Here is a 15,884-nt window from a genome sequence, read left to right as displayed (position 1 = left end):
AAGAATGGAGAAAGACCGGGAAAATCTGCATATGGAGACAAGAGCATGAACACACAGCAGGGAAAGGGCTCCCATAATGGCCTGTGACATTCAGATTAGCAGGTCATCAAGATCCCAACACATCTAGGCCAATTTCACTGTGCAGGAGACAAACCAGCGATGGCACCCACAGAGGTGGGACAGGACAGAGAAGCAGCACCAAGAAGGTACAAAAGGTATAACCAGACCTGTGAATGATTACCAACTAAGAATAGCACAAAAGATTTTCGAAGGACTGCAGAGCTGTCAACCCTGGACTTCTGCACCATAACAACATATCCTGGCCCTAACATCTGTTCACGAGCATCCTGGTGACTGGCTGCCAGATGGATGGCTTGAAACCCCCTGCTCTGCTGCCTGGCTGCTGGGCTTAGACACACATCTTTTGATGACAGAGAGCGTCAGACTGTGACAGTGCAAGCCAAACCTGCTTTTATTTCAGTTTCTATTTTAAATAAATCACACTTCTACTAGGTTTCTCATTGACACAGCATTGCAACAGTATTTGCTACACTGCTAGGTCAGCTCACCAGTTTGGAAAGAGTAGACAAGCTTTAGAGTTAAGTTCCTGTGGAAGAGCTTTTAAACAGCATGCAATTTTTTACCTAAGAGGTTCAAACAACGAGAACAACAATATTGTATTTCCTCAGCTTCATGCACTGCATGAAAGACATTTAAAGTATAGTTATCCAAAAGGAATGCAAAAGAAGATACTTTCATCCACAAGAAACATGTGCTCATGACTTCTATGTTGTCATGCCATTTCCTCCTAAGCATTAACTTTCTCCTTTTTCTCCAGGTCAATACTAAGGAGAGTAGGCATAAAACCAACAGTTGTATGCACATGTGGTTTTCAGCACTTCCCTTTACTACAAGAACTTAATATTAATCAGTCTCATGTAAATATAATTCCTAATTTGGATTATCAACCACCTTAAAATTATGACAGAAAGTTCATTATGGTTTAGTATTTCAGAATTTATATTCAAGATTTTAAAATGTCAATTGAATTTCTACATTATTTTTACCATTATCTATATTAAAAATTTACATACTTAGATGTAAACTTATATGTATGGTTATTTTCAGAGTTATATTATTTATATTATTTATATAAATATCATTTAAGAACACGTTCTTTGAAAACTGACCATGTAGAGACAGAGATCAGGCAGGTACAGGAATGGATTCGATATTTTATTGACTTCTGAGAGTATGTATTGGATTGCCTCTTACATTCCTTCAAATAACTAAATCAAGGTTTTAAATTTATAAGCCTTCCCCCTCTGATTACACACATATAAAACAGTAGGCTTAGCACTTAAGTACACCAAAAGAAAAAACTCACAAAAGCATATTTAGCTACTTGTATTAAACTGAGCTATAAAATACCAGATGGTGTTTTGCTATTAATTTACTTTTTTTCAAATGAGGTAGAATCTTCGTAAAATTCAAATTCATTATGAGTAACATAAGAACTTTCCATCAGATGTCACCAAAAGGGCACCATGCCCTCGTTGTTTGCTATCCAGTATTCAACTGACCTTTTGAGTTATGATCAGGAAATTTAATATGCTCATTTCTCCTGATTATACGGGAAAATCACGTGAAATTTGACATTTCAGCTGCAAGGTCAGCCAAAGAACAGCCCAACAATTCACAAAAAAGGAATTTTTTTCCTGCTCCAAGCAGACGACCTCTGGTTGGCACTACTGAAAATACTAGAGGTCACCTACTCCCTAGCAGTGCCAGTAAACGTTGTATTCACTCGCTACCTGAACAAATGAAATTCAAATGCCAGGAGAATGCGAGGGATGCACAGCTATACCTATCCTTCCCCATGTATAATTTTCCTGCTGAGTAACCTGATCTGAGAAGATCACTCCATGATAAAGAATACTTTGTTGAAACAGAACCTGTATTAGGCAAGAATTCTGCTGGTAGCTGGAGCAAAAGTTCTTAGGGATTCTTAGGGCACTTAGGCGTACCCCAGAATCTTTTTGATGATAAGTTTTCCCACAGTAAGATTGGCATGTAAAATATTTTACTGTCTCTGGCTGGACAAGAGCCTTCATTCCTTCCCAGTACTTAATGGTTCCCTGACCATAATTATACACATCCTTATCTTTTTCCACTTGGAAGAGAGCCATAGAGCACACCTGGGCTGAAGGCCATAAGCTCTCTGCAATCTCTGACTAGTATAGAAAATTGCCCTAAAGCTCCTAAGAAAGATGCAGCACTAAGAAAGAACAAGCCCAGCAGTTTCAAAACAAGTAATCCCACTAAGCATACAAACAAAACAATTCTGAACTCAATATATGGGGGGCTGGAGGTATTTTTGGGTTTAGTTTTTTCAGTTTTGGTTTGTGTTTTTTTGTTTTTTTTTTTACTTCGAGGTCTAAGAAGAGCTCATCAGCAACAGGTAGATAAGTTCAACTCTGCCAGCTCTAACTCTTAATTTCTCCAGTCAATCTATAACCCAAACAATCCTATGAACATTTTTAAGGAACTAACTCCCATAATTCATGGTCTAGGATGCTAAGACACACAAAACCCCCCAGTTTTTATCATAATGCATTATAGAGAAAACTGCAGAAAATTCAGAATCGCTACATCAATCGCTACATTTCTCCTTCAAGCTGGGGTGAGAACCCTCAGAAAGAGACAAAAGGTTGTTGACAATACAATATTCTCTGACTGCTATAAAAACAGAACAAAGCCTATCAAAAGAAACAAAACATGTTCTCAGATGAATGGCACGTAGGAAATAGAATTGCCAGTCCTTTTATCCTGCTTTAGCAGTATTAAACCTTGCATCCTAAATGATTCTTATGCAAAGCAAAACTATACTCAAAGACCATTTGAAATAAACGTAACCTTTAAGAACAAAGACAATAAGATTTAGCCCCATCAATGACTACATCACATGCAGCACAGAAGAGGAAGAAACAAAGGCATTTAAACCAATGTCACCATTCAATTTTTGTAAAACTAAGGGTTAGTCATGGAAGTTTAAAATTCTATTTTCAAGGACTTTGCAATCAAGGTTTCAAGGACTTTGCAATCCATTATAGTAGAATAAATGTACATTAGAATGAAGACGAAAGACTGATCGAGTATCATAGAATAATGGAATGCGTTGGGTTGGAAAAGATCTTAAAGATCACCTATTAGAAATCTCAGTTGAAGATATCACAACAACTAGAGTTTCTTTTGACAGTTTTTTCCAGTGAAAAAAATCACCTTTATCAGTTAAAGCTTATTTTATTTATTCCTTCACATTCTATTCTACTTACTCTGCCAAGCCCAAAGCACCAGCAATAAGCACAAATTCAGATATGCCCACAGTCCCCAGTACCTAGCATCTGCAACACCAGATGTTCTAGAGGAAAAATGTATTGGATTCAGTTAATTTTTCTTTCAAAGCACAAAAGAATCCATTACCTGAACCAAAGGGGTTTGAGATATCCCAGTTAATCCAGTCAGTATGAGAGCTGCACACAGCCAAACGGAGCCCAGAAGAAGTCATTAGCTTGGTCTCACTGGCAACCCCGCTGGAGCTAAGCTGCCTCTTTTCTCCAGCCATCAAATCACGTCTGAACTGTGCTCCTGACTGATCCAGCTTGCTTAAATCGGGCACAACATCATGACCTTTCAGGAATCAAGCTAGTTAGAATCATAGAATCATAGGGTCCTAGGTTGGAAAAGACCTTTGAGATTATGAAGTCCAGCTGTACCTATCCATTACAAAATCATATCCTCGAGCAACTCAACTACCCATCTTTTAAATACCTCCAAGGATGGTGACTCAGTCACCTCCCTGGGCAGCCTGTTCCAGTGCCTGATAACCCTTTCCATGAAGTTTTTCCTAATGACCAACCTGAACCTCTCCTCATGCAACTTGAGGCCATTCCCTCTCATGTGATCACCTGGGAGAAGAGACCAACACCCATTAGCAGACAGTGATAAGGTCTTCCCTCAGTCCCCCTCCCTCCAGACTAAAAAACCCCAGTTCCCTCAACTGCTCCTCATAAGACTTGTTCTCCAGCCCGTTCTCCAGCTTCATTGCTCTTCTCTGGACACACTCCAGAGCCTCAACATTCTTCTTGTAGCAAAGGGCCCAGAACTGAACACAGGATTCAAGGTGCAGCCTCACAAGTGCCGAGCACAGGAGCACAATCACTTCCCTGCTCCTGCTGGCCATGCTATTTCTGATACAAGCCAAGATGCCATTGGCCTTCTTGGCCACCTGGGCACACTGCTGGCTCACTTTCAGTCAGCTGTCAATCAACAGCCCCAGGTCCTTCTCTGCCAGACAGCTTTCCAGCCCCTCTTCCACAGGCCTGTAGCGCTGCACAGGGTTTTTGTGTCCCAAGTGCAGGACTCGGCACTTGGCCTTGTTAAACCTCATCCCACTGGCCTCAGCCCATTGATCCAGCCTGTTCAGATCCCTTTGAAGAGCCTCCCTACCCTCCAGAGGACCAACAATTCCTCCCAGCTTAGTGTCATCTGTGACCTTACTAAGGGTACATTCAATGCCTTCATCCAGGTCATTGATAAAGATACTGAATAGAACTGGACTCAGCACTGAGCCCCAGGGGACCATGACCCAACTTGTGACAAGCCTCCAACTGGATTTAACTCCATTTACCATGACTGTTTGGGCCCGGACATCCAGCCAGTTTTTTGCATAGCAGAGGGTGCCTGTCCAGACCACTGGAAGAAAGTTTCTCAAGTAGGACACTGTGAAGAACGGTGTCAAATTTCTCCCCTTGCGCTCAATCTCACAGGCTTTTTGAGACACGGAACAGCATGATACGGACCTATTCAAACTTTGAGACAGCCTGACAGGTCCTGTGCTAACAAACCATCAAAGCAGAATCCATGCTCTGCGTGTTTAGTGTCTGCATGGATTTCCCACATGTCCAATTCCAGACACATACCAAAGTGCAGGACTGGGTCCATATTGTGCAAAATTAATTACCTTACTTCTGGATCACAGAGTGTACTTGAAAAAGTATACCATGTCTGTGCATTCTTGCGTCCATACTGATAAATTCAGCATACCAGCTTAAATCTGCATGTCCGTTTTGCACCTGTGACCAGAATTAATTTGCAGCCTGTGTAATTCTCTCAAGGATGGCAAAGTTAACCGCACTTACACACTCCCTTTATTTGCGGATATATTCCCTCCTCCCCCCCCCCCACCAAGTTCCAGCTCTGTTCTCTGGGCTGATTAAATTCTTCCCATATCTGAAAGCTGACTCAGTGATTTGACATGAAAGTTACCTGATAGTTTTCCAAACATCAAAGCCATCCAAGGGCTTAGTGCCATTGGTATGTCCTCCAGCAAGATGCACCAGTGTTGGCAGCCAGTCAGAGATATGGATGAGTTCATGACTTTCTACACCTTTCTGTTTCAGTAATGGACTTGCAACAAAGCCTACTCCTCTCACTCCTCCTTCCCAGAGGGTCCATTTTCTTCCTCTCAGCGGCCAGTTATTCCCACCTGCCAAAGTCTGCCCTCCATTATCTGGAAAGCAAGTAATTAGAAGGAATTATTGTGAAGAAAGAAACAGAACAATCCTCCCTACAACATTTATCCATGCATTTGAAAGAGTATTTTCACAATATAGAGGTGCCATGCAAGTACTTGCATGGTGCTCTTAAGCAGTTCATACAACGCATCGCGTGTCCAGAGCATGTAACAAGCAGACATTAATTCTTATCAGTGTCTTACAAATTACCACAACAAAAAGTTACTGCTAAGAGCAACTTCTGATGTTAAGTCTAAATATCATTAGATATCCAAAGCTTTCAGAATCAAAGACTTTAAGAATTTAGTTCCAACTATCTCACAGAACACAGGAAGAGTTGCTGTCAATGCCATCATTAGTACTCAGAACACATTGTTTTCCAAGGCCTTCTCGTATATCTAAAATAGAATACAGCTATTCCAGTGTGAGGACAATACCCGCACTCCTAGTTCAGAACCATTTTTTTCCTAGATTTTTAGGCAGTCACAGTTATTTGTAACATCACACGAAACAGACAGTTGTTCAGGCAGAAGAAGAAAGCCCTAACAAAATGGGTTGAAACTAGTTAAAATAGTTGAAGCAATTCAGGAATATACTGAATTTATTGTGTTTGTTGAGAACAACATATAAGATGGTTACAGAAAAAATTGAACCATGACTAGAGTGACTCAGAAATATCTACATGAATTAGAGGTAGTTCACAAACTGTCTCTGACCAAGCTTCCACACTTATAAAACTCATACTCCTGAAGCTAACAGAATTAATGATTCTTTGAAGTCACTTTTAGCAGTGCTGCACGGCTTTTCTTGTTTAAACCTTTTGTACTGATCTCAGAAGAGACATTGATGGCAATTAGTTTAAGCTTAATTTTTCTGTATTTTACTTAGCTTAAAATTATTTCAAATAATAGCTGTTGAAGTGACACTCCATGTAATTTGAGGTGTTTATATTGTATTTTCTGATTAAAACTCAGGAATTTGTGGGAAGAAAAAAGTAGTACATGTCCAACACCTTACAGAAGAACTTACCATGCCACAACAAAACAAAATTATCTCCCTCCTCTTTTATTAATTAGGAATCAACACAGAATCATAGAATCATAGAATAGTTAGGGTTGGAAGAGACCTTAAAGATGTTCTAGCTCCAATCTCCCTGCCATGGGCAGGGACACTTCCCACTAGATCAGGCTGCCCAAGGCCCCATCCAACCTGGCCTTGACATCCTGTCCTTCCGGTGTGACAACTGCACCACTCAGCTTGGTGTCATCTGCAAACTTGCTGAGGGTGCACTCAATCTTGCTGTCAATATCATTGATAAAGATACTGAACAGACCCAGTACAGACCCCTGAAGGACACCACTCATCACAGATCTCCATCTAGACTTTCAGCCATTGACCACTACTCTTTGAATACGACTATCCAACCAGTTTCTTATCCACTGTACTGTCCACCCATCAACATAAACCCCCACTGTGAAAATCTTTCTACTGATACAGAAGACTCTTTTTGTTTTATTAGAAATGAAATAGTGCATGTCTCTGTAACAGTTTTAAAAGGTGGAAGCCTAAGCTAGATAAAGCACTAGGAAAAAACAACACGATTTAAAGTGCAGCAAGTGTTCTGTGGTCCAACTAGCTTCTGGTAGGGCTGCTTGCCTGTCCTGCGCTCTTGGTTTAAAAATAAATAAATTAAGAGCTATTTCTCACAAATCAATGTTGAGCATTGAGATCTGGGAATTTAAGCAGCTGCCAGTTACAAAAAAAAAAAAAAAAAAAAAAGGCAGTTTCAAGAATTCTTTCTACTTGTAGTATAAACAGGAATTCCTGCTGGGGTACTCGAGGGACAGAGCTTTCCGTAGCTTTTAACCTTTGGTGTCCTCAGAATAAAAGGTACCTTATCTACACTATATTAGAACAGTTTGGACACACAGTGGGATCAAATATTAAGTATATTGAATATCTTTAAATATCTTAATTGAACCACACACCAATTTCATACTAGTGCTTACATTTTTTTTTCTTTTAGTCCTGAATATCAGCAACAAAGTAGCAAGGAAATAGCAGAAACAAACTGTTTTTGAAGAATATAGAGAGAAAAGGGTGAACTTCCTGGGCTACAGTCAAACCTTGATTATACTTACTTTACTTTCTGTAGTTGAGTTGAAGACATCCACATTGTGCCAGTTTCATTGTACAATAAATTCCCTGAGATAAGGAGTCTATCTACTACATAACCTGTAAAAGCTTGTATGTGATATCAACATTCAGACATGGTACATTAAGTACATACATTATGTATTCATGTTTAAGAGACCCTTTTTGCTTATTTTCTTGACTAGGTTATCAAGAAAGTGTTGAAGTAGGGAAAATGATGGTTTCTGTTTTGATTGCTGAAGCTTATTTCCTTTCTAGGTAAGCAGAATGGAGCTGATCTATGACTAGCAGTTTATACGTAAATAAACCAGTTACAGATAAATGGAGCCAGTTACTTAATAATGAAAGATCATAACTGAGTCTGTGTCAATGAAATATTAAGTCTACCACTAAGCAACACTATTGTGGGGAGGGAATAAACAAGAAGCCACTGATTGCATGAGGTACAGACGTGCCAGAAAAAAAAGTAATATAAACCACCACAGGACTGTAACTGGAGTTCTATTCATCTTACCTAGAGGGAGCGCCTATACAGCAGGAGGCAAAATGTTGTCTGTGAGTGTGTGTTCAGATACCATTCCCCTACGATACTGTTGCGTATATATACAATTGATACTAAAAGCTTGCATGGGTTCAGAAAGCCACTGGAGAAGCTGAAGAATAAAAAACAACTGATAGTTCTTACCTCAAAAGACATCACCTCTGTTTCAAGAATTTCTTCAGCCACAAACTGCTGAAGATTTGAAAATTTCACAAATTTTTTTGGTGAAAGGCACAAACAAGGAGTCCCAATGTCTTCCTTAGACACGTGCCACCAAGCATTGCTGTAGCGACGGGATGCTTAGCTAGATGGATCTTTTGTTTGTGGAAGTATGGCCATTCTCATGTTCTCTCAAACAAGCTAATCCTTACAAACTCCTCATGTTATTTCAGCAAAGTATCTTGAATACCAAAGAAAATCTGAAGTCCACATGAATACCCTCAGTAGTTTAAAACACACTCTTAATATCCATTTAGGTAAGAGACAAATAGGATCATTGTTGCTTCATGTACTACATCGGTTTCATATTCAATTCTAAACCCACTTCAAAACAATATTTCCTGAATGATTTATCATCCATTTTTGCAACTGTTTCTCTGCATTACTCATCCTAATATCTAATCTCAGCAGACAGTCTCCAGAGCAAAGTTTTTAGAGTCAAGGTACCTAAAGCAAGAGGCTGATTTAGAACACTGCTTATAATTAAAGCTTAAGCCTTGTTACTTCAGCTGAAAACACATGCCTCCCCCAAGCATGAGACTTCATTATCTCTTTCCTGAAGACAAACATCAAATATGATTTTCATTAAAAATAATAGTGAAATAGTCTAGAAAATCTAGTGAGCATATTTTTCCTATCTGTAAGAATAATTTTTGTAATTACATCTATGTAATTTAGACTTCAGTACTACCTACAACATATTATGTGCATTAGAAAAATCATAAAACAAACCAGCTCTTGTCCCTAAAGAAAGGATGAAAGGGGAGATAATTAGGCTATAGTTAGAAATTATGGTACTTGGCATAAGCATTACCTAGCTATTTATTCAGTTTTGTTTCTTCTCATAAATGGAAGTATCATACATTTTTAAAGAGCTTTGCTTTTTTGCTTGGTTTGGCTTGCTTTGATAGGTGTTTAGCTACCTTTATTTTCTCACAGTATTTTTATGAGTCACATCATTCTGTGTTATTTTAAGGAAGGGAGTATCGAGATGATTTTTTTCCCCATTCTGACAGAATTTTCTTCTACAAGCTGACATTTGCAACAATAAAAAAGAACAGTGGGGAGAGCCACTCTTGCTGATACAACAATGGGCTAAAATAGAGCTCATAGTAGGCATTATCACTACCAATAAAAATAAAAATCACAGAAGATATGCAAGATAAATGGCAAAACAAGAGAATGAAGGAGAGAAACAGAAGCTAAATTAAAAGATAGTTTCAATCAAAGTCTGCACACTTCAAATAACATCAGCCTTGTTGACAGTGGAGAAATCTGTGTAATGTAGTAATAATATGATAAATAACAATGCTGCACTGATTTGGGAAGAGGTGTCATTCCTGCTGTGGAAGTGAAAGTAAAAATCCTAGAGAGAAAAAAATGCATTGGCAGTTGTAAGTATTAAGGAAGAAGCATGCAACAGATATGAGGGAACCACAGTCACTAACAGAACAGTTTCTTAAGAGAAATAAATATTTCTGAAGATCAGAAATTGGTCAAAAAAAGTCCCTAGGTGAAAAAGACAGGTTCATCTCTAATATTATCATCGTCCGACAGCTTGCATGACTTATGTGTAGCATAATTCTCTTCTAATTATCCAAGGAGTAAGAATCCAATAGGATCTGAATGTATCTTAAAACACAACAAACCCATCAGAGTGCGTTAAGTTCATAAGTCCATTGGAACCAATACTAACAAAATTAGTAAGTCTAACCCCCCACTTTCAGAACCAATGTGATGCTTCCAAACCCAAAACATCGCCACGTTTTATATTGGCTTCTGTATATGAAAGTACCTGTGGGACATACATCCTGATAAAACACATTAATATAAAGCTTTCCAGATGAAATAATATTTGTCCTCTAAATAGTCAAGCACAGTATGCAAACTCAAACTTTTCAAAGTACTGGCAAAGTTGATCCTCAATAAATACATATAATATAAATTACTATAGCAAAAATAAGATTTTTTTAGTGAGATCTCTTTTCTGTTTTGATTAAAATATCTGCTAACTCTAACACCTACTCAAATATGCCTTCAAGAAAAACTAATTTCTTATAGGACTATTTCTATATTCTTTCACTCTCATACTTCTATTTACATATAATCACGTTCTCACCCATCTTAAAATCCATAGAATGCTGGTCACATTAAGATACTTTAATTGAGCAACAACAAAAAATCTGTACTCAGTCCCAAAAGATTTTGGATGAAAATAAGATACATTTCCCACACAAAAAAAACAGATAATATAATCTATATTCAAAAAAACTTTGCATAACACAAGGTATTTTTCAAACAGCTGTGGTTGTTTCTGTTAAAGGTAATGAAGGTCACTTTAAAAAAGTTTTTTTAACTTAATAAAAACCTTTCAATGAAAACAGAGTAAGAGCAAAGTAAAGCTTGTGCATGTTGAATATGTCTTTAAAAATGAAGGCCAATGTTTTTTTCTCACAAACATCTGCTTTTGTAATTAATATTCATTGTCATATACATGAGAAAGAGTTTAATTTATAAAATCTGTAATTTGTAAACTGCCGAAGATGTTGTGCAGAAGTTCTTAACGGAATCAATAAACAAAGCTAAATAGGGAGGCCCTCTGTTTCTCCCAAACAATTCTCTGAAGAGTTGCCAGCTGCCGAACAGTTTGACTAGGGCAGTATATATGTGCAGTGATGTGGGATGCATGTGACTAGTAGAGTTTAATGACTAAAACCTCTTTGAAGAGCAGCTGGACAACAAAAATACAGTAATAAAACAATTCTGAGAGCAATAACTAATGAAGCATGTATGAACTCAAGTCTTCAGATGGACTCACTTTGTTACTCAATCACCCTGGAACTGAAGCAACAGTCTGCTTCATACTATTAAGATAACCCACATCAGCAACAAATACAACTGTGGGAAAAGCTGCATTTGGGATTTACAACAGACAATAGAAAACAAAAAAAAAGCAAAAGTTTTATCTTAAGAACTAACCCTGACAAATGGACTTCCCAGGTTCATAAATATCTTTCACTGGTGTGCATTCCTTGCTAAGACGAGTCCACAGCGGTTACTGAACTCAAGGGCAGTGTCATTAGCATTAATAGATTTGTCAAAACTTCACATCAGAACTCACTCCGCTGATTAATTCAGTTGAAATTGATCAACGGGCTCAAAAGTTAATGTTGGAAGAAATTAATTGGAAACAAGTCCTGTAATCCATTACAATATCAATGTTATAAAAAAATAACCTTAATTTCCCCCAGTTGCATGCACACAAATTTTTACTGCTTAAGTAGTGGAATGAAAAATTACTTAAAAAGCTACAGAAAGACCTTTGTGATCTATTTTTTGGATTGTGGGAAAAACACTGTAAGAACAGTTTCCAAAGAACACTTAAGTACAGTATGACCAACATGCTAACTTTCTTCACCACATGGACAAGTGACCCAAGTGACTTTCTTTCTGTAACTTCTACTACCTTCACACGCTGTCTTAGCAGCTCCTGCTCGTAATGTTGCCCCACATAAACGCTCTAGAATAGAGGTACTATTTTATCTGCAAACTGGCCAGAAATTGGACTTCGCTTTAAAGATTTCCTCTCACTGCTTTTTTTGCCAGCTTTTATGTAGGACATAAGTGGGTAAGCTAAAAATTGTAAATAATACATAAAATAACTGCTGGGTTTTTTGTATACTCTTCAAAAGCAACACTGTGCCTTATTGTACAGTTATTTACTTTCTTCTAACTCACTAAATCTTGTTACAATTAAACAGAACCAAAGTATCTTTATTTAAAAAAAAAATGCATCCTTTTTGTTGTCTCCCTTGTGACCATTCAGGTTCCTGCATTCTTCTTACAACCACAGTTGCGCTATACCCCACAGTCCTGTTGTCATGCCTGGCAAATTGTTCTAGACAAGCTCCTCAGAGAGGGCTTCTTCGATTTTTTTCCATGGATTCATCCAGGATTGCATTTAGTGCTGTTATTAAGCAGTTTTATCTCCAGTATTTCTTTTCAGTTTTCGTATTTTCTTAGGCCAAATAAGGAGCTACTCATAAGTCTATTTACATAAAGAAAAAAAAAAATCACCCTTGCTGACTACATTTAGTGGTTAGATAGCTAGAATACCTTGTAAAAATGTACAGAGTTTACATAAACTGTCCTTAACTTCTCTTTATTCTAAAGATTCCATTCTCATTCTCCAGAGAGCTTAAAGTTTGTAATATATGTTATACAACCTCGATTATAATGGTAGAGCTGTAATCCTATGTATATGTCCTACTAATTCTAATTATCAGGACAAGTTTAACAACTGGTTTTGGCATTTTCAAGAACAAGGAGGGATGCAAGAATATGGAAAATATTTACAACAATACCCCTGAAAAATAATTATAATTATTTCCTATAAGAAAAATAACAGTCTTAATAACAAATAGAAAGAGCTTTTTCAGCACACTTCAATAGGGTAAGTGTTCTGGTAAAATACAACAAATCCTGCATAAATAAATTTTCGTAATAAGCAACAAAAGACCAAAACTGCTTGAAATCACACAGAAAAATCAATATGCAAAAAATTTTATGATAATGAGGTTAATAAATCTAAATACATAACTGCTCTTGGATACCTAGGTTCATTTTAAGAATTATCCTTCCAAAAGTTCGGTGGATCAGTATATGTATAACTAATATATCCACAGAACAAGAAATAACCAACCAACATTTAAAGAAAGTATTCAATTAGGAATCACCAAAAAAATAAAAAAAAGAGAGAACAAGAGAGAAATTAGATATCACAACTAAAATCACTAATTGTTTATCAGGTACTGGTGCTTAATAACTTTAACCAACCACTAGAATCTAAGATCTAGCCTAACTTTTCTGGCTCCTGGCTACAAACACCTACGTTTCCATTTTTGCTGAAAACGGCTACAAATACTCTTATTGTACCTATAGTACTTTTCAAATCCAACGCTGCATGCCCCAGTTCTTTTCTCCTGTTTTCCACCTGTGCTTAAGCTCTTATCTTTCAATGGATTAATTTTTCTGAATCTGCAAAACTCCCATGCCCTGTAGTTTCACCTCATGGGCCTCTGCAGTAAGCTGATCTAGCACACATCTGCCTGATATGTGAACCATGCCAAGCTCTGTTTGAAAGGCTTGTCTAAAGCCACACAGTATTTTAAAAGTGAATACAGACCAGAAAAAAACCCAGCTCTGGTTTATTTTCTAATGCAGGTCTGGGCATTTCAATACCTTGTCAAATTAAAGCATCTTCAAAATAATGAGAAAGAGGAATGCTTTTACCTCCTGCTACTCCTGAAACTAAAGCCTGCCGACATATTAAAGCTATCAACTGTACATAATCTAGCATAAAATACATGTACGAAGTGTTTGCAGGGGAAATACAGTCAGTAGTAATTCTCAGTACTTGCTAAAGTTTCTTGCTTGTGATTAATAGATTAATTTCTTTAAGAAGATGAGAGTGGAAGTAAGGGGGTTTCTCCTTGCTAAAAGTAACAACGGAGTCCATTCCATATGTTCCACCTTTCCATTTCAAATAAATAAGTGTTGTAACTCAGAAGAATGTTTAGTTTCCAAGTACATCCCCCCTCTCTCCCTACCAGACGGAAGAGGTATGTCCATATGGTAGACAGACGCTTAATAAAAGGAGGACTGGGTAGGACTGAAAAGTGATTGCAAGTATGCTGGGAAGCACTGAATTTCAACATTAAACTGTCTAAGTGCAGAGACTGTCCAATAGCTGGCAACACCTAGGTGTTTTTCTTCAGTAAAAGCATTCGGAAGTTTATTTTGAATACATGTGGGTCTCTTCCTCTGCTTCTGAAAGCAGCATGACTCTCTTACAACAAACTTAGTGCTGTTATACCAACAATGTTATGGATCTAATTAGGAAGCATATTTATAGCAGCTTTTGGAGGAAAAAAGCAGGAAGTCAGGCCACTGTTACTGTGCTCATGGACACCTTGTATAACCAGCAATTGGCCAAAACTAATGCATCCATCTTTCCAGATGCATGGAAAATACCTGACCTCAGACCTGCTGGTTTTGTACTTTAGGCTGCAGCTGCAAGGTAAGAAAAGAGGATTCAATTCCAACACACGAGGACAAGAGCCAGCAGAAAAATAGTTTTACATCTATTGCTGATCAGAGTGGTGTACAACAAAAGACGTCCCTGACTTCAGACACAGCAGAAGCATCAAGGTGTGCATGGCCTGCAAGGAAGGCTGCCAGCCTTAGGATTTCATTATTTCACTTTTCTCCAGTTTTGTCTTTATTTTTCTGGGGGGCGGGGGGGTGGAAGGTGTGCAGACAGAAATTAATACTTTGACCTAACATCTTTTTTCCCCCCTTTAAAACAACAACAACAATGAAAAACCAGTGTTGGGGATATGAAGCTGCCAAAACTTAGATTTACACACAAACAGCAGAGACAAATGGTCTAACATACATGCATTAAAGCCTCAGGGTTGTGCCCAGAACCTACATTTTCCACCCTAATATCCTGTATCTCCTCTTCCTTGCTGTTTACTTAAAGGGGGGCTGCTCTGATTGCTTTCTTTCACTTCTATGGCACACAATAAACAGAGCAATCTGGAGCTAATTTAAGCAGTTTAGCACACCAGGATACAGCTGGGAAAGTTTTCAAGAGAAAGGCTGGGGAGGAAGAAGAGGGCTGTGCATAGTCCAACAGAGCCTGTGCACAGGAAGGCGGTGCAGATGGGCACCTTCCAACAAAACTGTCTGCAGCCAGGGAAAACTGCCTCGTGTCAAAATTCTCCAACTAGTCCCAGGACAGCAGAAATCTCAACCCAGGGAATTCAGAATTCTGCTCCTAACAGCAGGAGAGGAAGGGCCACCAGTGTCAGGAACATTTCAGCTGATCCTTGCTCATCCAGCAGTAGCTCAACTCCTCCTGTGCATCTGCTACTTTTTTTTTTTTTTTTGATGTCATCAGCTCTAAGCCAGATGTCCTTTTTTTCTTTTCTTTTTTTTTTTTCTTCTTGATGTTAAGTGCTGGCACATGCATTGGCCTTACAGAGTGTAAACTATGACTTGATTCCGGCAATTGGACAGATCTACATCTGTTTTTCACATCATTTCTGTTTGAGAGTAGTGACTCAACTTGTTAATTACTTAGGGCCCTAGCAATACCCAGAATATATTGGCTCAATCCACTAGAAGGAAGAAATAAATGTCTGATGGCATAACGACATAAAAATGAAGCAAAACTCTTTAGTTATTACTTATCACACCGGACATTTGGAAAAAAGGCAGCGTGCACTTCTGTAAGAAGTATCTGTCCCTCAGCTAACTCTCACACAAAACAAATAAACCACAAAAAATGAAATTCCATCCAAGAATTCTCTAAACCAAATACATCAATA

General features: G+C 38.1%; 1 protein-coding gene across 2 annotated transcripts in view; it reads right to left on the bottom strand.

The window, feature by feature from the left end:
- ARSB (arylsulfatase B) overlaps window positions 1–15,884 on the bottom strand; it is a 63,785-nt gene that overhangs the window by 29,578 nt on the left and 18,323 nt on the right. For both annotated transcript variants that reach the window (XR_008447738.1, XM_009566303.2), the window contains exon 5: window positions 5,329–5,572. Coding sequence is in view for 1 of the 2 variants with exons in the window: in XM_009566303.2 (XP_009564598.2) it covers window positions 5,329–5,572 (244 nt within the window). In the remaining variant the exon portion in view is untranslated. The remainder of the gene's footprint in view (window positions 1–5,328; window positions 5,573–15,884) is intronic.

The sequence above is a fragment of the Cuculus canorus genome, chromosome Z, assembly GCF_017976375.1.
Source record: "Cuculus canorus isolate bCucCan1 chromosome Z, bCucCan1.pri, whole genome shotgun sequence".
NCBI classification, from domain to species: Eukaryota; Metazoa; Chordata; class Aves; order Cuculiformes; family Cuculidae; genus Cuculus; species Cuculus canorus.
Note: the sequence above shows the minus strand (reverse complement) of the source record. Positions and strands in the feature narration are given on the sequence as shown.